Source organism: Molothrus aeneus, chromosome 13, assembly GCF_037042795.1.
Source record: "Molothrus aeneus isolate 106 chromosome 13, BPBGC_Maene_1.0, whole genome shotgun sequence".
NCBI lineage: Eukaryota > Metazoa > Chordata > Aves > Passeriformes > Icteridae > Molothrus > Molothrus aeneus.
The window spans coordinates 16,648,688-16,672,412 of NC_089658.1; the positions used below are offsets into that span (position 1 = coordinate 16,648,688).

General features: G+C 40.8%; 2 protein-coding genes across 3 annotated transcripts in view; both read right to left on the reverse strand.

Moving 5' to 3' along the window:
• Window positions 1-264: 264 nt before the first annotated feature.
• The window catches only part of LOC136562105 (protein FAM169B-like), a 38,795-nt gene continuing 15,334 nt past the window's right edge, over window positions 265-23,725 (reverse strand). The window contains exons 4-9 of one of the 2 annotated variants that reach the window (XM_066558742.1): window positions 18,119-18,204; window positions 16,415-16,589; window positions 9,642-9,824; window positions 7,158-7,286; window positions 4,475-4,545; window positions 265-649 (exon numbers count right to left, since the gene is read on the reverse strand). In XM_066558742.1, the coding sequence (XP_066414839.1) occupies window positions 428-649; window positions 4,475-4,545; window positions 7,158-7,286; window positions 9,642-9,824; window positions 16,415-16,589; window positions 18,119-18,204 (866 nt within the window). In that variant the 3' untranslated portion in view covers window positions 265-427. Of the gene's footprint in view, window positions 650-4,474; window positions 4,555-7,157; window positions 7,287-9,641; window positions 9,825-16,414; window positions 16,590-18,118; window positions 18,205-23,725 lie in introns of both variants that reach the window. The other variant, XM_066558741.1, reaches the window with a different exon arrangement.
• LOC136562003 (crooked neck-like protein 1) lies at window positions 2,083-3,507 on the reverse strand. Its single transcript, XM_066558581.1, is given in 4 exon segments — window positions 2,083-2,340; window positions 2,488-3,292; window positions 3,294-3,360; window positions 3,363-3,507. Coding segments are annotated over 4 exon segments (1,275 nt in total).

Below are 23,725 nucleotides of genomic sequence, written 5' to 3' on the forward strand. Positions count from 1 at the left end.
AATGAAAGCAATTCAAGATCAATTGTTCACTCTGAAAGGAAGGTTACAACTGTCATTCTGATACCAACGTGTGTTGTGGTATCTCTCTTCCATAATGCAGGATGTGGTTTCCATAGAAATATCTTCTTACATCAGTACCTACAAGCCCTCCAATTATTCCCCTTTGGACACCTCATGCAATCCAATAAAATCTTTTCAGAGCAGGGAAATAACCAGGCTCAGCTACTACTTAATTACTTGGTGAGAAGAAAAAGAAAAGCACACTTAGTAAACAACAGCTTTATTTAAAACAAAACATAAAATGAAGAAAATGTACTGCAAAAAAATTTCATCATACCTGGAGAAATTTCTCCACTGTTACAAATTAAGAACAGTCAATTACAACTTTTAAGATCATCCTGAATTTTGCTGATTTCTGAAATTGCAATTATGGTGTAGTTTTAAACTGTTTGGTGGCCTTTTCTCCATCTAAGTCCCCAGGACCTTCTCTTTTCCTGAGTCCTTTATGTTGCTGAGCATCACCCGCACTTTGTTCCAAGTTCTCCTCTTCAGGACCTTGAGAGTTGAGAGTCTCTGCTGCTGTTGTGTCATCTTCTTTCTCCATGGCATCTCCTGCCACTTGCCCAACTCCAGGAAAGCAGTCAACACCCTGAAATTAGAGCCAAGACAGAATGATCAGCAAATTATAAACAAACAAAATAAACAGTGACTTGGTCCTAACATCAAACACTTCTGTCGGCCATGGTTGCCATAAACGTGCAAGGCAAGAAACTCAGCTGCATTTTTAGTCTAGAACAGCTTCATTCCTGCTGCTCTGCCTGCCTTCCCAAAGTGCCAGCATAAGGAAAACTGGGAGCACAGGGAGCCTTGATCTGGCTGGGTGGGCTCTGGAGCCATGGCCACAGCACACAACAAGAGCGTGCACCACAGGGGCTGGAGCCATCACAGCTCCCCTGGGACACTCAGGGCTCAAGGAAACAAACTGATTTAATTATGTGGCAACCAAAATGTGCTGGGGAAACAACCCCTGCAGCTCTCTGTTTTGCTTCCACTCATCTCGCCGTTTTCTTTATTACTTGAAAAAGCTTCATTCCCGTGATTTGTTTTCTTAGATGCATGACTTAGGCTTCATTTAAACCTCACAGCCTGTTTTAGGCCTAAGTGCTAAAAAAAAGTTAAACATGGCCAGATTTGCAGCTCAGCAGTGAGATAAAATAATTAGGACAATAAAGAGTTAGGCCTATTGAATCTGAAATCACACTCAAGCTCCTGCACAGAAAAGATCACAAGTGGAGTTCAGAAAGTTATTCCATATGCACACACAGAATTCACAGACTCGCTAGGTTGGAAGAGACCTTCAAGATCATCAAGGCCAACCAAGCCCCCACACCTCAACTAAACCATGGCAGTGAGTGCTGTGGAGGCCCTGGAGGAGCTTCTCCTCAGTTACACCCCATTGGCTCCTTCCCCTGTTCCTATGCCTGAACATAGAGCTCCTGAGGCTCTCCCTCCCTTTTCCCTGACTGAGCCTCACCTTGATACTGCCTGGAGACCAAGGTCAGCCAGGAGGCCCCCGGGGGAGAGAGAGGGACCTTGGGGGCAGTGTGTGTTGGCGAGGAGAAGATCTCACCACAGGGCTGAATTAAACATCTATGCATATTATGCAAAAGCCTTTTTTGGCTTCTTTACCCTGGACTTTGCTAGCAGCAATTCAAGCTGCAACAGAGTGCCACATCCATCCAGCTATTTTTTAAACATATCCAGGGATGGTGACTCCACACTTCCCCATGCAGGCCATTCCAGAACTTTATCACTCTTTCTGTGAAAAACTTTTTCCAAATATCCAACCTGTATTTCCCTTGGTGCAGCTTGAACCTGTGTGCTCTGGCTCTGTCAGTTGATGTTTGGAGAAAGAGACCAACCCCACCTGACCACAGCCACTTCTCAGGGAGTTGTAGAGAGTGATAAGGGCACCCCTGAGTCTCCTTTTCTCCAGGCTGAGCACCCCCAGCTCCCTCAGTGGTTCCTCACAGGGCTGGTTTTCCCAGCCTCTCTCCAGCCTTGCTGACTCTTCTGGACGTGCTAGAGTGTCTCAATGTCCTTCCCAAACTGAGGGGCCCAGAACTGGACAAAAGACTCAAAGTATGCCCTCACCAGTGCCAAGTACAGGGGCAGAATGACCTCCCTGCTCCTGCTGGCCACACCATTCCTGATCCAGGCCAGGAGCCATTGGCCTTCTTGGCCACCAGGGCACACGGCTGGCTCGTGTTCAGTCAGCTGTGGACCAGTACCCCCAGGTCCCTTTCTGCCTGGGCACTGTCCAGCCACACCATCCCCAGCCTATAGCATTGCAGGGTTATTGTGGCCAAAATGCAGGACTCAAGCCCTGGCACAGCCTGGCCACTGCTGTTCTGGTTTTTTTTTGGTTTTGGGTTTGGGGGTTTTTTTTGTGGTTTTTAGTAAAACAAAAACAAACAAAAGACAAACGGTCTCGGCATCCATGCTGCTCTCCACCAGCCGCAGGTAGTCCAACCACGCATCATAGTTGTGAGGGCTTGCCTTCACCTCCTCCTCATACTGGAATCTCTTCTTGCTGACAACGACATCCTCAATTCCCCTCCTGTCTCCAAACTTCTTCTCAAAGATGGTGTAATTCTTGAGGAGATCCCGGGCATCCTGCTTTGGAATTCTATCCAAGGCATACTTGTAGATAACCCTCACTCTTTCAAATTCTTTCTGCTTCTCCTCAAACTTGGCAAATGCCACGTACAAGTGCTCATCCATGTGCTCCTCCCCAAAGAACTCCACTGCCCTCTCATACACCTTCCTGGTGTGGGCTAAGAAGCTGTGCTTCTCCTCGAAGCAGGCATACTTGATCCAGTTCTTCACACTGGGGTGAACAAGGATGAATCTCTCATAAATGCTTCGTGCTCTGTCCACCTCTTTGTATCTGAGCTTGAAGTCCATGTAGGAATGCCAGGCTTGCTCCTCTGGCTGCCACTCCATCCACTGTTCAAACACCTGGTGTGACCCAGCAATGTTCCCCAGCATCTCCTCCATGTACGTGTACTTGTACCAGAACTGGTTCACCCTGGGCAGGATGGTGATGGCCTGGTCCCAGATGTTTCTGGCATGGTTTACCTGGTGGTTCTTCATCTCCATCTCAGCATATTTCAGCCAGAGGGTGACATTCCTGTCACCCAGGGCATGCTCATAAATGGAATGGGCTCTCTGGATTTCCTTCAGGCTTTCCTCCCATTGTGCATACTTTATCCAGTTACTGATAACAGTCGGTTCTTATGTTATCTTCAAAAGTCTTCCTCTTCCAGAGTTGATAGTCATTTAGCTTTTCAACATCTGCTGCAGAGGTGGTGGGAGAAGCTCCAGCTCCCTCTCCTTTGCCTCTCTCAGAAGCTGCTCTGCTGTGATCTGAACTTCAGCAGGTGCCTTGTTTTTCACCTTTGCCACTTTGGGGATGTGCTGCTTCCCAGGCTCCATAGATGCCATCTTGCTGCCCTGGCCCATAGCTCTCCTCTTCTCCCAAGATTATTTGCAGCAATTAATTTTGAGTTCTTAACTAGATCCTATAACCTTAACTGCAGCAGTTCTTTAAAGTTTAGAAATAATTCGCTCACAAAAAAAAAAAATTTACTGCTCAAGCAGACAAAGTCAGAATACAACCTGACACCCTGTGGGTCAGGGTGTTGGCAGCAGTCCAAATAAATGGCGGCTGCAGCTCTCCTGGAGTGACAGGTGTGGTTCTGTTGTAGCACTGATCCTGTAGAAGGATGGAGGTTCCCTCTGAAGATCCAGTGGTGGCATAGAAGTGTCCAGTCTTCCTCTGGGAATCCAGTGGAAAAAGGCTGCCTGTGGTACTCCAGGGCTCAGATTATATCCAGGTGGGAATGCTTGGCTCCTCCCCCTGGGCAGAGCATCTCCCAGTGGGATGATGTAATCTTATCAGTCATGCAGGAAAGCTAACATTAAGGGGCCATTAACAGAAGATATGTCCTGAAAGGAGGATGGGTCATGGAAGAGATAAAGAAAAACTGCCCCATCTGGTTTTAACAGATGTTGATAGAATACACCTGGTTACATCTTGCAGTGCAATCTAAGACAGTTAAATACTACTTTTCTATGTTGTAAGATACATAGTTGTTTTCTTTTAAGAGATAAAACAACTCCAATAAAACAGCTGTGATGAAACAATGACAAACACCTGTTTGTGGATAAAGAAGATACAGTGTGTTCATCCTTGGTTTTGTCAAAGATTGTATTGCTTGTTACAATCTCTGTTGTTTTATCTTCCACAGACAAGACAGAAGAGTCAGTGATGATTCTACATTATTACTGTTCTTGATTGTAAGGTGTTTTCCTTTGTTTCATTTTACTGTCATAGGTACATTACTGTTTAGAAAGGGAGAAAGGCACCAATGGAAAACAAGGTTATAAGACGGCGTATTAGTTACTGTACCTTATTCATCTGGTCTAATTGTCTGGGTTTAGGAGTTGGAGTCTTCTCCATACAAGAGCCCGCTTCAGCTTCTGGAGAAACTGGGGGAATATTTTGCCATAGAAAGAGATTAAAAAGGAAAAAATATTATTATATTTGCACAGCTATTTCCATTTAAAAAACCACCAGAAAAAGTCACCTGACTCTCACCTACGATCCCTCTTGCCTTGTTTCTGTTAATTAACCAAATCAGATGGCCCCATGACACTACCACAAAAACCTAACGTGAACAACTATACTAGAAACAAACTGTCTGTGGGTCTTGAAAGTGCTGCTAAATAGATAATCTGTTCTCCTCTTACATGTAGAAAACCCATATCCCTTTCTCCAGAAAATACAGGCACTCTGACCAATTCTGATAAAGAATTATATGCAATCACTTGAAATTTATTTTAATTCTTCTCAGCCTGCTTGGTTCTGCATTAGCTTCGCATTTACATGCTTTATGCATATTACTAAACTACTTCCAAACAGCTCTGTTCACTGCCTGGTAGATTTAGCAACCACGACCAAACCATGTGAAATGATTTCTGTTCCTCCAATCAGCCCCAGAAGAGAAATGTCATTATGTTCCTGTTGCTGAGACTATTTGATGAAACTAAATCTCCTACATTTTTCAAACAATAAGAATTAATTCAGAATGAATGACTGCAGCTATGTGTGACAACATGCTAAAAATATAGATATATGTGCAGACAGAAATGTGCGTGTGCGTGTACATGCCTATGTATCTGTGCACATCCAAACTGAAGTATCAGCTGCAGCAGAGGGCTGCAGTTTATATGAACTGCCACTAGATGCAGCCACACCACCTTGCAAAATTGAATATTCTGACCTCAAGATTACAGAAACCTGTTTTGGAATATGTATGACTGTAGAATTCCTACAAGAACATTAATGGTATTCAATCCTGAGTACTGGTGTGGGGAAAAAACCCCATAATATGAGCAAAATATTCAATTTTTCTTCTCAGTAATTTTGTTCCAAAACACAGCATTGCACAGCATTGCAAATGTCAACAGGAATCTAAGAAATCAGAGCAGAATAAGACTTGTCTATTTTCACAGTTGTTGCCATAGATCCTGATTGGAGCTGACAATATTGAATTACATTGTGTTTTGCTTTCTGCATAACAGAGAAAGTAGGAATGAAGACCTTATTCCCAAGAGACACCCCTAAAGATAGAATCATGGCATCATAGAATAGTTTGGATTGGAAAAGACTTTTAAAGGTCATCTAATCCAATCCCCAGCAACAAGCAGGGACATCTTCTACAAGACCACGTTGCTCCAAGCCCCATCCAACCTGACCTTGGACATTTCCAGGGTTGGGGCTGCCACAGCTTCTCTGGGCACCCTGTACCAGGGCCTCAACACCCTCATAGTAAAAATTTATTTCCTTATATCTAGCCTAAATCTATTCTCTTTTAGTTTAAAATCATTATCCCATGTCCTGTTGCAACAGGTCCAGCTAAAATCTTTATCCCCACCTTTCTTACTGTCCCTCTTTAGGTAGTGGAAAGCTGCAATCAAGGCAGTTCCCCAGCCTCATGTGTATTTTTTACTGACAATTCTGGTGGAATGATATTTCCCCATTCTTTGGGTCATTCATCTATTTGGTTTTCTAGAAGATGGCAAAAAAAATAAAGAAAAAAGAAAGCATCTTCTCCCCCAGGATCTGCTGAGTTTTGATCTGATTGTAGTTCTGTTCAGTTGCCATTAATAAACTTCACTTAGCAAGATTAAAGGTTTTGCTGGTTTAAAGCACAAGGAACACAGATATAATGGCTTCAGAGGAACCCAGCCTAGGGCTAAAGTCTGACTTAACTCTCCTGTGGGTGCTGCAGACAAGATGAAACGTGGTGTCTCAACAGAAGGTTCCTGAGCCAAAACAGAGCAGGATGGATGTGGGAAGGCATGGGAGAAATTTGCTGCACTTCCAGAAAGAGACAATGTGTGCCCTTATTTTGGAACCCAGAGCTTATCACAGCTTGTGGGCATGCAGCAGAGTGGCCTGCCTGGGTCCTCCAGCCACCTGAACAGATTACATCAACAAGATTCCCATATGAACTGTCAAAAGGTTTCCCCATTCTGTTGCTATCTTTTGTGAAGCAGGCAGAAAATGCTCCCAGCAAAAAGGATTTACCCTGTAGGAGAGTACTTGGAATCTTCCAAAACCCATAATGAAAACCTTTGTGTTTCCATCCAAGAATGGTATTGGCAGCAACTGAAGGTAATTAAACACACTGCCCACTGGCCATACAAATTTTTTCTTTATAACAATTTCAGAGAAACAAACCCCTGTCTATAACCCAGACAATGTGTTGTGCAACAGGGATTTTTTTGGGCTAACTTCTACCCTGCTCTAAGTGCACTGCAACAGGAGTTCCAGCCACTTTATGCCAAGGCTGTGCTTTGTTCAGGATCTCTCAGATGCTCTGTGGTTCCATTTCATTACCTCATAATTTCTAAGAATTGTCCTGTTTACTGTGAAAAGATGAGGAAACTGGCCTGCACACTCAGTAGTTCCTCCATGTGCAAACAGAGACATCACCTCTCCATGATCACTACCTAAGCCTTGGTTACATTTCTTATCTTTATAGAACTATAACACATACAAGTTCACACTGCTTGTTTTAACTCACTTCCTGAAGAGGATGACTCCATCTGAATTTTTAACCAGATATTCAGTCGCTGGCTCCAATCTCCTGGTGCTTCCACTTCCCACAGCCGCTTCTGCTCCTCAGGATGAGCCTGCAGGAATTTCTGGCATACTGAAAGGAGAAACCAAGGGGTAAAAGTATGAATGAGTGAAAAGTACATTGGGTGAGGGAGCATGTTCTATCCCAGAAATTCTCTCAGACCTACTTTCATTAGTTCCTTTAGAGATCTTTCTTCTCCCTTCTCATCTTCCTCCTCTTTGTTTTAGCTGGGCCTTTTAGGTAAAGTCTATGTGAAATAGCCTCAACCCTCATGAGTGCATCCTGCCATCTGCTTCAATCTAGATTATTTCCTTGTGAGTGCAGAAATAAAAGACTTGAAATTATTTGCTAAGAACCTTCTACTGGCACTGCAGCACAGAACAAGGTCCAGACAATCAGTGGGTTTCACAGCAGTGTGGGGTTTTTTACCCCCACTACTCTGAAAGGAAAGGGGCTCCTCTATCTTCCAGCTTTGGCCATTCAGAATGCTACAATGCTTCAATTTCTGTTTATAAAGAAAAGCTCTGCTTCAGTTTGGTTTTGGGCCAAAGTCACCCTCCTTTTCACTACACCTACCCTACACCCCACTGTTAGGTTCATTTATTTCTTTGGAAGTGGAAAAAGAAGAAATGGGAAGAACCAACGGAAAAATTACAGGATACAGGTGACAGATGTACAATTACCTTTAAAAACCTTATTGCCATAGATTCCTACCACTGTCAGTACAAACTGACCATCCAAAAATTTAGGTCTGCTTATGTCATCAAACTGAAGTATGTTCTATTTAGTAGTATCCTTAGGATGTGTGCAGCATCAAGAGGAGGCCCACACTACAGAACAAACAGTTCAAAACATTTAAAGGGCATTTTTCAACTTCCCTTAACCACCATCTTATCAGTTGCATCAACTGCTCTAAGATAGTGATCTGTAAACAACGAAATTACTGTCATTCTCTGTCCATTGTAGTTCATCATACTACAGAATGGGTCATTTATCTTCAACATTCAGTCGAGTTTAACAATGGGATGTCGAAACAAAAACCCTAATTCTGGTATGTAAACATTTGCCTGACACTAATGAGCAGATCGAAGACATTAATTTTATCCAAGGATATCCAGATTAAATTAATCATTCCAATAAAAGCTACTAAAACTAACATATATACTAGAATCCAGGTATCTATTACACAGCTTTTTTCCTTCCTTCTAGGCCTCTACAGCAGCTTAAATACCATTTCCATGTTAAATAAACTGTCCACAGCTTCAGAGATTTCAGTGCAGAGATTTAAATGTTGCATTCATTTGTCAAAGCATGAAAATGTGGTTCCAAGGAAATTAAAAACAGACAGTGACTTCAGTACGCTCAAAATTTAACTAACAGTATTTGGTATTTTTATAAAAGTAAACCTAATTAAAACATGATGCAAGTCAAATTTATTCACTATTAGCTCTAAACTTAATTGAGACAAAAGCAGTCTTCCAATATATTGCTAGTGTTAACACATAAGAAATGCAGCTTTTTTTTCCAGGCTTTCTAAAGCCCTGAGGTCTGACAAAGGAAAAATGGATATTATTGGGAAAAGAGAAGGAATGCTGTCAATACTATTCCTTCCTGAAATCAGTAGCAGTACCTGCTCACGTGCTTTTGAATACATTCAAGGGCAGATAATAACCAAGAGAAAGAACAGATGGGGCCAAAATTTTGTTGACACTTATTAGAAAATAACTGGAAAGCTGTAAGTCAATCAAAATATCTCCCCAAAAATGATGGTGAAGACTGCACCACATAGAGAGCAATCTCAGAAAAAAGTACTTTTCTAAAGAAGACACTTTTATAAATAACATGAGCACGGATTTTTTTCTGTGAATTTTACTAGCAAAACCAGAGTTTTGACCTGACGACAGAGAAGATATATGACTACTTTGTGATTTTTTAGAAGTGACAAATGTTCAAAGACAGTTGATACAAAACAAGTACTGATGTAACTGTATGACTGAGTAGAGCCTGGGTATTTGGCTTATTAAATGTAATTTCTTAAAAATGCAAGATCTACCAGAGCATTATGTGCACAGTGTGGGCTTGACAAGATCTTATGAGTCTTTTTCCTGTGGTGTCAAATAAAAAGTGTAAGTCCCTGTCTAGGGCAATGACATAGTTCTGAGAGAGAGCAAGCAGTTCTAGGAACACAGACTGTCAAAAAGGCACCGTGAGTTTTGTGCTTCTTGTTGTCTTACATAAATATTGGCCTACCTTTCCACAGGAAATTCCAGATGGCTCCAGAAAAGGAACCATTTGCAGGCAAACAACAGTTCAGTTCAGACAAGGGCACTGAACTCTTACACAGTGAGGACAATCTTCCCAAGACCATATTGAAAATTATACATTATACATGACCCTTACCTAACGTGTCCACATCAAAGGATTTACCTTGATACATGGCAGCAGAAATAGGGCAGCTGATCCCCAAGGCATCCTCAGCCAGGAAAGACTGACAGAAATCATGCAACATTTTCATCCCTAGGCCACCTCTTCTGTACTTTCTCTGGACAAATACAGTATCCAAAACTGGAAGCAGGTAACACTGACTGGTTGTACCACCACACAGGCTCCCTGAGAACAGAGAGGGAAAAATACATCCATTTACAAACAAAATTGGTATTGGTGCACTAACTGCTGTGTGATTTCAGCCACACACACTGCCCTGGTACCTTTCCACAGGCTGTGATTATGATCCCAGCTGGAATGTACTTGCACAGACAGTAAAACACTTTCCAGGAGGATGATTTTTCCATGAAATGGAGAGGACCTTCCTTCCCAGAGGACCTGGCTGACAGGTCTCACCAAAGTCTTTTCTAGACTGATTCTTCATCACATTATCTTGGTACACAGGCAATGTATATAGGAAAGCTCACTGCAAAGATTTAAATGATCTAAAACCAGAGATATTAATATTCTGAATGCAATGTTAGTATATTCTTCTAAAAAAACAACTGAGTGGTGCATTTTAAGAAAGCACTGTAAGAGCTCCTTTATAAGTCACTCCACTTCTACTGAGTGATAATTTATCACACATGTAGGTGCTTCTATTCCATCACTTGAACTACCACCATCAGTGTTAAACCAGGGGTTTCACTCAAGGACAGTCCTTGCTAACAAACACATTAAGTCAGTTAACTGAAATCATGGGGTCATGACATAATGCTTTACATGTGGACAAAATACAGACTCAAGCATAAGCCTCCAAACTATTAAAACTTGTTCTCAGTGAAAATTGTCCAAATAACCCCAAAACACAGAATCAAGGGATTTATTTTGCAATCACAAATCACAAACTCAAACTGGAGTCAAGAGAATTGATTAGGAACAGACATTCAGCCTCCAAAATTTTGATGTTCACCCTAACCAACCTAGGGTCCTATTGCTGCATGCAGAATACCCTAAAAATAGAACTTCAAACTACTTTACTGCATAAGCACTCAGTTCTGAAATGAATAACCAACATCAGTTCCCCAACCATCTACATATAGACAGATGTTTTTTCTATACATCCCCATTGAAAAACCTCACAGATTTATTTTAATTTCTAGAAAATATTTATGAAGATTTTATGCTGCTTTTGAGCACGTGGCAGGTTAAATACAAATGGATATCCAGGCCTTTGTAACAGAAAATTGTTACATTTTCATACTTCTTTCTACATCTTTCTTACTAGTTCCTAGCGGACCTGACTCAGTCAAGTTTTCAGTGTTTTGAGACATGAAGCTTTCATCCCTTCACTAAGACCTATTTCACAGTTTTATCAATGTCCTGTTGAATGCATGTTCCTAAATTCCAATAAAAGACTTCTATTTAACAGATCCTTTTTTTTTTTCCACATTCCCACAACTGTCTTAAACTGGGGTCTATTTCTGCTCCTTTGGTTGGTGTCCAGCACCTTTCACCAATACTGGACAGGCCTGACTTTTACTACTCTCTTTTCTAGGATGCCAATTCAGCACAGCATACATGACTATTTTTAATTCTAGACCCTGCTTTGTCAAGCTCACCATTTAGCAAGAATCCACATCTCACAGACTGAGCCATACAACAGGAGTATGTAGCTACAAAACCATCCATTCACATCTTGATCAAGCTTGGTTCGCTCCTGCTTAACCAAAGTGCATGCTTAACTTCAAACACATGTTTCAGCACATTGTTGGAAGAGAATGGGTTGTGGTGGTGTTTATAACCTTTCAATATTTGTAACACATGATGGGTAGTTACTCTTTTTGTCATGAGCCAAAAAATTGAGTATATCCCCGGTCCCATTGTTAGCTGCCAACCCAACAGAGATGTCAAATTCCAGCAGAATTGCACCATACGTTCTAAGGGACAAAATTTTTCTCATTAAGTCTTTAAGAATCCCTGCATGTTGCAAGTGTTCTTTTAAGTATATTATTATCTCATATAGTCTGTCTCCTATAAATCCTGATGAGAGTGCTGTGCAGCAATCCCAGGAGCTGAGTGATTTATGTCTGAGCTCCTAATTTTGTGTTGAGAAGATGACAAAAACTTGTCATGTCTAAAGGCATTGTAAATAAAGAAACCATGAAGCCATTCTTCACCTTGTCCCTGGGAAACACACTAGGAGAGTCACAGCCCACAGGCATTTGAAATAAAATAAACAAACAAACCAACCTTTGGAACAAAGGCCACTTTGTCCCTGTTTCCCATCAAATAGCACAAGGTTACCGTAAGCTAATGGTGGCCCGGAGGTGGCCACTGGGCTCTCACGCATTTGGTTGAAAGGTTTGTTTGGAACACACAAAGTTTTGAGGTGAAGGAGGAGACAGGGAAAATAAGGGCATTGGTGATGGAGAGGGAAGCATTCATGCAGCCTGCCCTTTGAAAGCCTTTGATCTGCTTGGTTAGGTCACGAGTGCCAAATGACCAACTTAGGAGCCAGCAAAACGGCAAACAGATATTACAAGGGCAGGAAAGCAGACAGCCATTAGCATTCCCAAAGAGCCACAAACCAGAAAAAAAAACAATCCGGTCCCCACATCCAACAGACCCAAACAAAACAAGGTTGTGCACACTGACTATTTCCCTGCTGAACAACTTGGCTTGGCACACACATGTTTGGACAGGCCAGAGCACTTGTGTAAAGGGTGGGGAATATTTCTGCAGAGCAGAACCCAAGGTCAACCCATTGTGTGAGTTTGTATGTGAGAAGGGGAACAAAGGTTTTGGCTTCAATAAAATTAAATGAATTCATGTCTGGACTGGTATGTAGCCATTTCATTTTCATTACAGCCAGAACCTTCAATCCGCCTCAGAAATGCACATTAAAAATATTATTGCTAGCAAACAGAGGGAGACAAAAGCAATTATTCAACAAGATTTCAGCTAATTGTCTGTCAGGTTAAATTAAACGCCGATTTTTTTTTTCTGAAAGAAATTGATGTAATTGATGAAAAAATAAAATCCTGTTATCTTTTTAAGGATCTCTTTCTACAGGATAGCACCTGGGCCACCAATATCAAAAGGCATTTCCAAAGGCTTGTATGAAGAAAGGTGTGAAATGAATTTGAGCTCAGGAAGCCACTTCCAAGGACCATCTCTAAGGCTCTGGTGTAGGAAAAAAGCAGAGGTAGGGCCAGGGATGCTTTTTTGCCTAATCCATGTCTGCTTAAGAGTTTTTGCAGTCAGGTGTTCCCAAACTGTGACTTGTGGAGCATTTCTAAAGAAAGAATGAGAAGCCAACGATGCACTTACTCCTGATACACCTTCATGTTTTACTGCCTTCTCAGAGGACTCTGTTTGGTTAAGGCTGGTTTGACTCACATCACTCCAGACTTTTACTACTAAGATTTGTCAGGAGGGAAGGGACAAGCTTTGACAATCTGACTCTTTTGTTTTTCATACCGCAGACAGCTTGGTCTGCAGCTGGGCAGCTCATGTGTGTTACAGAGACAGTAATACATAACAGGAGGGGGAAAAAAAAAGTCTATAAAAAAGGGATTTTGTTCTGGTTTGTTCTTAAAAGCACTAAGACACTCCTGGCTCACTGCATCCTCCAACTTTCTTGTTGATTTATTTGCATCATGAATCTTCTACATTCTCCTGGCGTTTATGTGAAGGTGGTAAAGTCCATTTTCAGTAATTACTAGTCCTCAGTAAATAAGAAAGGAAAAACTCTCAGAAAATTACATGGTCTCACTGCACAAGAAACAAGTGTCAGTAACCGTGGCAATTAATCCTACATCACTTAACAGAACACATTCTTTCTGAGGTTCTCACACAGAGCATGAAATAAATACTTTAAACAACATAAAACAGATCCCAAACCCCAAGTATCTAGATGAAGGCTTTCTGCAAAATATTTCATTTTCATATTTCATTTTCAGGTTGCTGCCTGCAGAGGAAGGTACAGGAAGAGGGAACTATTTCCTATTGTACCTTTAAGTAGCTCCATTTAGTGAGGTCTAACTGCTCAGCTGTCTGATATGGAAGCCGCTGACATAGATAAAATTGGAGGCATTTATCTTGGCACGTGACAAAGTGTCTTATCAGCCTCATTAGTGGCTTAGTACATCTCATCAATCTTTAGTATACCCAGTGGTAAATGCTGCATGCCTGTCATTGGACAGGAATAGGCACATTCCAGAGAGGCCAAGTTGATGATCTGTGCAGTCATGAATAAATTTTGCTTTAATAAAGGTGTCTAATGCTCACGAAAAGTGATAGCCTTGAAGAATGAGACTTCTGTTTATCTATACAACAGGTGCAGGGTGGCCAGTGCCAGAAGTGGCCAAATTGTCTCAAAACCTTGACTTGCAGCAGTTACTGCATCTCTGAGCAAGGTGGGTGCTCAAGACCATCTGTGCCTCCTTAGCTGGACTATTAAAAGAGATCCAGCTAAGGATGATCATAAGATGGATGGAAGCATGGAACTGAACCAAAATTACCGAGTTCACTTTGTACAGGCCACCTAGGAACTGGCAAATGGAAATGACATTACAGTATTGCCAAGATAGTTAATTGGAATCACTGAAGTCCATTGAAAATTTAGTTTGCATAACGACACATTAAATCTGTAGCAAAGATAGAACAGACTCACTGTTCCTTGGTCACCACTTCTGTGATTCACCCAGAAGACTTATGTTTGAAAGAGCCATGCTCCACAGACCTTTTCTGGCTTATTTGCCTCCACTGAAGCATGTTTTTTGTCATGCTGTAGATAATGAAAAATTCACAGATGAGAAATACAGTTGAATACAACATCAATATGAGAATTTCAATTATCCAGTGAAGAAAATCAAACTGGAAAGAATGGTCAGGTAATTGCAGAGCATGGAAATAGAGGGAATCAGAATCACAGAGTGGGCACAAAGGAAAATAATTTTTTCCTAGGACAGAGGTCCAACACAATATAAAGTCCTGTAGTTAAGCTGCCTCTACTAAATGTTCTGACCGGGACAGCAAAAGTAAAAAGAACTTATATTATGATTTTAAAAAATTAATTATGAAAATATGTCAAACAGCCTTGTGAAATACAGCTTCTGAGTGAAGATATTTATCTTAGTCTGTTTTGGGCCTAATAAATCCAGGGCTGTTCTAAAAAGTAGAGAGAATAGAATCAGCCACAGCATGGCTGGTATGAAATTGAAATCACAGAACTTCAGAAAGAGGAATTATTTTCTAAATACGTACATCAAATAGCAAAAAGCAGCAAAAACAATCAGCTTCAAGCTTCCCGAAAAGGCTTTGGCAAAACACTGCAGTAATTTGTGACACAGGCCAAAAACTAACAAATATAGCTGCCCAGAGAAAAAAAACACTGGCAAGAAAAGGCAGATGCTGACAAAGCTGGACTTGAAGGATTTGTATTTTATGTGGACCTGGTTTAAAACCAAACTGTGACTCTCAACTTACTCAGAAACAGTTTCAACTTGGCTAATACTCCACCCATAACAGACTACTGTGCACATTCATTTCACTGGAGCATGAATCATTACAGCCCCTACAAGTGTTTCTTTCCAAAAGCTTTGCTCAGGAATATTTATGGACTTAAAGGAAAATGCACTTGTGTTTGGCATTACAACCAGTTCATCAGCATAATCAGAGACACAGACAAGGCTCCTTGATCAGAGGCTGAGTCCTGATTCCTCACTGATGGTGCAGCAGCACCAGCACGGTGCTGTACAAGCTACACCTCCATGTGTATCAGGATTTTTCCATCCCAAGGAGCAGAACATCTCTTGTTGTTGGCCTTTGGGATTGCAGCAGAGAAGGCACCTTCAGAATGCCCTCTGTAATCCAAAACAACCCATCTCTCAAGCTGGGCTTTTTCCTCCCATTTTGGATGGATGGCTATTGAGTCCTGACTTGGACAATACTTTACTTCCAAAGATCCCACCTTCTCTGTGTTTAAACTTCTGGTATCAAGGTGATTCCCATGAATCTTAAGCACAGGCTGGTAACCAGCTCCCACATGGGGGCACAGGCTCAACTGCATAACTGGAGTTAATCCAATTAAGCCTCTTCCACTCCAGACTGGTTAACAGCAATTATCTGCATTAATACAGACTCTGTGTTTAATAAGACCTTTACTAAAGTTAATAAAGTATCCCTAAAGAATTAAAACACATTTTCTTTTCTATGCCACTTAATCAATCAATTAATTATGAAATCAATTAATCATCATCCTTTAAACTGGGAGTACCACAACTGCACAAAGCATTCCAGGACTGATCTAGTGCACACACTTTCCCCTACACAACCCAGCCACTGCTCCTTACACATCCAAGGATGCTTTCTCTTCTTGCCACCTCCAACTCCCAATTTGTTTATCCACTGGGAACTGCACTCCTTTTTCAGGTATCATTCTTTACAGGATGCAGTTCTCCATCCTGTGGATAGGCCCCACATTCTTTGTTCCTAGATGTACAACCTCCTACTTGGCTGCATTAAGGACATTTTATTGGAGTAAGCCAGGACCTCAGATCAGAATGGGGTTTGGAACTATCCTGTTTAAATGAAAATAATAAGGATGGCTTCCAAATTCTGGGAAGGTTTGCTCCCCAGATTAATTCTGAGGGAGATTTCATATAAAAATGTAAATGAGAGCCAGGATTATTTATACTGAAAGATAAACAAAAGGATTACATTTCTAGCTATTAGGAACCAGTGGAAATCTGTCTCTAAAATGACCTTACCTTTCATCTTGACCGAGTAAAAGGCAGCAGCCTCGCCGTTTCTCCAGAGTATCTTGGCACGCTCGGTGGCAGAGTGAGGTAGAAAGAATGCATCATTAGCTGAACTCCCTTCCAGCATTCCAAAAATAATGCAGTTCAGAACAAAGAGGACAATCCTCTCTCCAAATGTCTGGACCTGAGAGAAAAAACAAAAACAGACCAAAGAAAAATGAGGCAGAAAATAGTATTTTGCGTCTCATAAAAGGTTTCAAAATCAAAAGAGGCTGGGAAGGAGGAGGTCAGGAAACACATACACTTAATTTGGGGAAAATACCTCCTGAGTTGGTTCAGCTACAATAACAAAAATAGTTTTTCCTAGTGTTTCACTCTCTATCCAGCAGGCATAGAATAATTTAGTAACTATTTATAAAGCTTTGTCACAGAGAGGAATTCTAAAGAAGCTGAAGTATCTTGATTGCAGTCACAGATTTGGAACCAGGATCAAGGCAATCTAATCCTACTCAAAAGTGAAATGAAGATTGGATTCACACTGTGGGCCTGGTTACCTCTCCCCTATTACCTGTGTTGCTACAGCATCGAAGAATTTCATGGGCCAGCACCTTACTGAGTTAGACACTGTACAAAACAGAGAATGGTCTGTCCCAACCAGCTATAATCTAGGTGTAACATGAACAATTATTCTGAGCTGAATTCTTAGGAGACAAATGACAGGACAGGGAGATGAAGGAATATAAAGGAACAAGATTATATTGATCCTCAAGGTAAAAACTGCTGCCAACAAGCTTCACACGAATGCTGAAAAAGAAATGAGAGTTTCCATGTGTAATGGCAATTTACCTTTTAGCAATGAGCTAGAGGGGGTAAGATTTCTATTTTCAGACATTATTTTCATTCTCTGTTGATACAGAGATGCTTGAAAGCCTGAAGGTCTGTGTCCCTGCTCCACGTTCTATCTTGCAAAGACTGGTATCTCAAAATCCCTCCAGTTCAGTTACCCATAAAAAGCCCACTTAATTCTGCATATAATTAAACACTATGTGTGACAGGAAAAGATGATAAAGGAATGGAATCGTTAAGGACCAAAGATACTGAGAGTTGGGTAGGAAACAAAACTGACTTAATAACTTCATGGCTACACAAAGCTCATATGCAGCAGGCATCTGACTTTTTGGTTGCAAACAGACTCCGGGCTACCCAAATCCTTCAAATTATGAAAAAGTAGTTCTATCTTACCAAGATAACTTATTTGGAAAAAGACTTATGGATATAGGAATGACTAAATAGCAACCATTTCATAAAATGAATACAATATAAACATTATCCAAGGGAAAGAAATCATAACTAGCTAGATAAGACATTGTTCCAAAGGGTAGTAACACCTCCCACCAGACAGTTAATGTGAGAAATTATTGCTAATGTAGTGATTCAGTTTATGATTATTCCTTTAGTAGGCAGTGAGGGTAAACTAAAAACCAAAGGAAAATAAATCCCACAGATGAATCATAAACTGCATGCACAGAATTGTTTAGGGAGGGCTAATGTGCATGTCGCTGTGTCCTGGAGACGTGAAGCACTTGGTGAGCCACAGAGCCCAGATCCCACAGGTTCAGAGCAGGAGCTGTTGGAGACCAAAGACAATTCCATATAATTGCTCTGCCTGGGAAGCTCCAGGGTAAAGGCAACTGTTCAAAATAGCATCCTCACCAAAATGAGCCCATCTCTAGCAGGATCAGCTGTCTTCACAACATCTTCCACAGGCCACCAGCGCTGGCTCAAATAAACTGCCAAAACTACAGAAACAAAAACAGGGAAACACATTACCCAAAAATACAAAGTAGGTTCTCAATTTTTCCACAGGCAGCCTCAGACCTACTTCTCCCTCCAGCTGAGTCCAGCCTGTTCTGCTGTGAGACAGAAGAACAACAATGGTATTTCAATTTCACCTCCACATCCCTTGATATCCAATTTTCAGTACTGCACGAGGCATCAAGTGAAGGTAAGTTTTCTCAGGAATTGATGTGATTTTGGTGTGACAGCCTGTGTTCCATATGGATAAAGCACTTCCTGCTTAATACTAAGTTCAGTAGCAGAGTAGGTTTGAGTGGCATTTGGGACAGTGGAGCTACCTGGATAAAGGTTACAGTTTTCAAGTTTCTTTCAAACTTTCCCCTGCCCACACACACATATTTGCATATATTTGAGTGCACATTTTTGCACTCATGCAAGTCAAACATGAAAATTCTCATATCAGCTTTATCAAACAGCTTTTCAGTTGTCTCTGTGATTGAATTTCTATCTATGGGTAGCTTTAGAGTACAGACTCCTAAATCTCTGCATGGACAGATATTTTCTGAGGTTCAAATGCACACTGAGAGGTTCCTATCAACAAAAGACAGACATAGACACACATAATGAGATACACTTTTGCTTCAGGGCAAAGTGTATCAGCAACCCACGTAAGTCAAGTCCTCATGTAGGTGTGATGTAAAACTTGCACCCCACTTCTTCCCATCCTTCCTCAATTTTTCACATTTGCAGGAACAAGTATTTAAACCCTACTCCTACATGTTCATCTACAGAATTCATTGCCTGCCAATAGATTTACAAGGAAGAGACTTGAAGCAGCAACAATGACACTGAAATTACTTCCAAGCCTTGTTCAGAAAGAAAAATTTTGACATGGGGTCATTTCAAAGGATAGAGAATAAATTTCAAGGGTTTAGATGAGGTTTTGGAATAAACACAGAAATCTGATCATTTATGACCACAAACACATCAAACAGCAAATATTTCAGCCAAAAAACATCTTAGTATCTGTACACTGGTGACATTCACCTAAAGTACATGGCCATGATTTCAGGATTGCTCAAGAACACCAGTATCTTTAGTATCTCCAAATAGGGCACCTACCATGTCCATTTTTATATAGAAAGATAGAACAGAATACAGGAAGAATGCTGCAAAGAGCAGCAGAGAGTTCACATGTCTTGAGTCCTAAAAGAGTGCTCCAACAACTGGCTCTAACCTACCCAGCTAGGGACAAATATAAGAAAGTTCAAAACCATCTGTGAGTTAGAAACAAATTCACACACAAGGAAATGAAATTACTTTAAGGACAAGATCCATCATTTACCTGTTTTAGCCTCAGGTTACATGATTGTCACTGATGCACACAGGTTAATTTCCCCTTTTGCTTCAGCCTCTATCACTCCCTGCTGGTTTTAAGGTTGGAGATTTAGCTTAGCTAACTTATATTTCCAATAAATTATTAAAGCATGTGCCAAAAAGCATTACACTTTGTGTGCTGGGTTAACAAGGAAGAAGTATTGCACGCAAGGGCAGATGCCTGTTTGTAGCAGCAGACTCAATTCATTAAATATTATGCACTTACTTGCATGGGATTTTCATATTCTTTCTGTGATGGATTCAATCTGTTCCCTCAAATCCTTCCCTCTGCTTTCAAATGCAGCAGCCACTGCTCCATTACACATCCATGAAACATGCAGCTACAAAGGGAGCTGAGTCACACAAAGGGGACATATTGGGCCAAATGCTGACTTTAATAAGAGCTGCAAAGAGGTTTGGCACACAGTTCAGACATACAAGACACATAGTAAAGGTCAGAAAAGTTTTTAAAAGCTTTGAGGAAAACAGGAAGATGCATAACCATGTTGGAAGGAGTTGCTTTTATAGAACATTTACTGTGCTATTCAATAATTTAAATGTGTGGAAGGGAACACTAGTTGACATAGCAACTGTCACATCACATTACTTAAGCAACCTTATCTATATGGATGCCTTCCTTGAAGAAAAACATTTCTCCAGATTTCACACAAACATATGTACTTTGCTTTTTGTTATCATTTTTCAAGTCAACATCTGGTCTGCAGTTAAATCCATCCATGCTTCCCCATACTCTCATTTTCATTTTATAATCAACTTTGAGGAACACTACTTCAAATGCAAACATGATTTGTGAGACCACATGTTCCCTCTCTCTCCCTTCCCAGTCTTGTTATTCTTTCCAAAACATTCAGTTAAGTTCACCTGATCACAGGAGATGGAGTTACTGCCAACACACATCACCTGCACCCTGTGAATCAGGATGTGTGTGGCTGCAGTGACCTTGCAACTGCAAAACCTGATGTGCTTGACTGTGCAGTTGCAAGACCAGGTGAAATGCATTTCAGGTCACCATTAATGGGGTTTACACATGCTCAGGTGGGTGGCTTGCCCTGTAAGCACCAGCTTGCTAAACCTCAGTACTTTCATCACCTGCACTCAGACAAACACAGAGTGTTGCAAGAAGCTGACAGGCAGTGGAGCACAGGATTCCACAGCACAGGGTGTTTGAAATCCAGGACTGAACTGAATTAGGCACCAAGCATAATGCAATTGTGATTATGAAATGTCTACTTTTGCTGGGCAAACATGGATCTCTTCCCAACTCAGGCCTGGATTATATTTTTACTTCCTAGGCTATGCTGGCCAAATGTTCCCACACTGGTGTGCAACTATTTAAATGAAATGTGCACATCAGGATTCTACACACAGAGCAAAGAAGAAAAAATAAAGCAACATCCAGCTTGGCTCTTCTTTTTCCCCTGCCTTATCTGAATTGCTGAAAGACATCCCTCAGTTACAAACTAAATAAAGGTGGTGTTACATATGACAGATGTAATTTGAGTTAATATATATCTAAGATAAAGTAGTGGCACTTTCTGTAAAGTCATCTTTACCTTAATCCTGTCACTCTTTCAGATTGCTGATACACTTAAAGAGGTCACTTTTGTAAGACTTCCACTGTGGAAATACTCTGATACTGGAGCAAGGTCAGAAATCCTACTCTGAACTGCATTCTGCAGCACTGACATACCCTGAACTAGCTGGGTCCCACAGTTCCCTGTCTTTAAAATGGAATAAGAGCATTTCTCACTCTTTTCTAGGAATTTTATCAAAACAAATATATTAAAGTTTGGGAGGCAGGCAGATTCCTGCTGGAATGGCAGCCATTCAAGTTTCTCAGATCTTTCCTGCTACCAGTTACATTTTCTTCTACTATTCAGGCTTCACTCCGTGATTTGTTGCAAATGTCTTGTGATAAATGTTCCAAGGCATCTCACAGTTATTGTGAATTATTACATGCAGCATACAGAAAATGCCACAATAAGGTATGTTTATTTAGTGTTATAAAGATGTTAATCACCCATGTTATGCTCTGTAAGCCCTTACAATGCAATTTACATTCTCATAAAAATATCTGTACAGATATACTAACAGAACACAACACTCAGCCCATCAAAAATAAATTTAAAATGCTTCCAACCAAGACCAAGTCTTACAGAAAAGCTGCCATTCTCATTTTCTCTTTGAAATATGCAGATAATTTCAAACCACAAGCTACTCATCACTTCTGGACAACCCACCTTATCAAGATGATCAGAAATAAATCTCAGTGGTGGAATCCACCCCTCTTTAGACCAATTTTCAAGAATTAAACACCATCAAACTGAAACACAGTATCTGGGGACAACCCGGAAATTTGCTTCTAAGAGTGCTCCTGCTGTGGAAGAAAACTAAAATGCAGAGGTACAGGACAGGTAAAGGAAGAGAAGATATTAACCACAGCAAGATTGTTTCCCTCTTCCATCTGGATGAAACTTGTTTCACAAGAAAAGTGTAAAGCTCAAGTCAGGGAAAGAAAATTATATAACTTGTTAAATGTTTTCATTTTCTGCCCTTAAAGTCAAATGTCCTTAAAGTAACAAAGACTAAGTTAAAATGTATTGCCTTTCTCTGAAGGAATTGGTTCTGAATTAATTTGAGCTGCTCACCGGTCAGAACAAAAGGTCAGGTAGGCGAGCAAATCCAGGTGGAGTTTCCCCATTAGCACAGTCTGCCACCCTAAGAGTCAATTCCAAATCTGCTGAGCTGTTGGAAAAAAATTAGGACAAAATACTTCAAATGTATATACCCATCTGTATAGGTATGCACACACATCCCAGCAGGCTTTAAAGAACTAATGAAAATTTATTAACACTCATCTGAAGGAAAAAAAAATCACATTGGTCAAATTTGATGTATGCAGGAAGACTGCCCACATGTTTATAGTATATAAAATCCAGAAACAAAGAACTTCCAGAAAATCCTTTAAATCACACTTTTGGAAGGAAATATCAGAAGCCAGGTCATGTAGCAGGCTCAGAGATCTCTCTGTTCCTCTGACTCTGGACTGGTAACTTGAGCTGAAATTTTGCAAGGGGTGGGGGGGGGGGTCACAGCAGTCAGTCAGGCTGTTGTTTATAATATTATAAGGTGTTTATTCTGCTAGATTTAAGCTTTTAATGAAGATAGCTATCATGTAATTTAGGCTCCAATTTGACTTGTTTGACTTGTTCCTGTGAGAAATCATTTTTCCTTGTGTGCTTGTATCTCATTAATACTTCTTGTTCCTAATACTAAATGAGATCATTTAACTGAAGAGCTGTGCTAAATGCACTTTCACCTGCATCTATTTAATAATTCTTTGTTTCTGCAGTGTAGTTACAGATCCCAATTCCTCTTGTGAAGCCTAAACTAACTCAGTGCTATTTTCAGCCATGTTCCTTTGAACACGAGTCAGGAGATGAGCACAACTGCAGCAAGAGCCAGTCTGGCCTCTGGTGTAGATGCTTCTCCCCTTTATCACACCAGTGTGTATCTCTCTTCAGAAAAACACTAATGGAATATATAAATTAGTGTCAGAAGAGTAATTCCACATCAATAGTTTTAGAGGGACCAGGAAGTCTTTTGACTACAGCTGGAACTTGGAAAGGTCTCCTACCTTGTCCTCTGAACCACAGCTCATTAGCAAAGGTCCAACTGAAATCCTGTGCAGAAGGAGCTGGGAAACTGCAGAGTTCACCTCTAACCACAGGTGATCTTAATCTGCTTTTTGTTCTTCTGAAGAAATTTCCTGGTCACAGGTAGGACTGAACAATGAACACTTACGCTAACAGAACCTGTTCTAGGAGTGCAAGATCATTACCTGCCACATTTGGAACTGAACAGAGGATTTTGCTCTGCCTTTGCTGTATTATTAGGAATACTGGCTATTAATGCATTTCAGGTATAATTTATAGCTTATCCTTAAAAAAAGAGTACACTTTTAATGACAGATGTCGTTAGTTGGCTGCCACATTTGGAAGCTGGGAGTTAAGGAGGTTTCATGTGTTCTGTATTTCTTAAGTGACACAGTGAGTCAATGCAGTTCATGTCCTCGTTGCAGATATGCCAAAAACTCTACAGCCCATTGCTTCACAACAACACCAA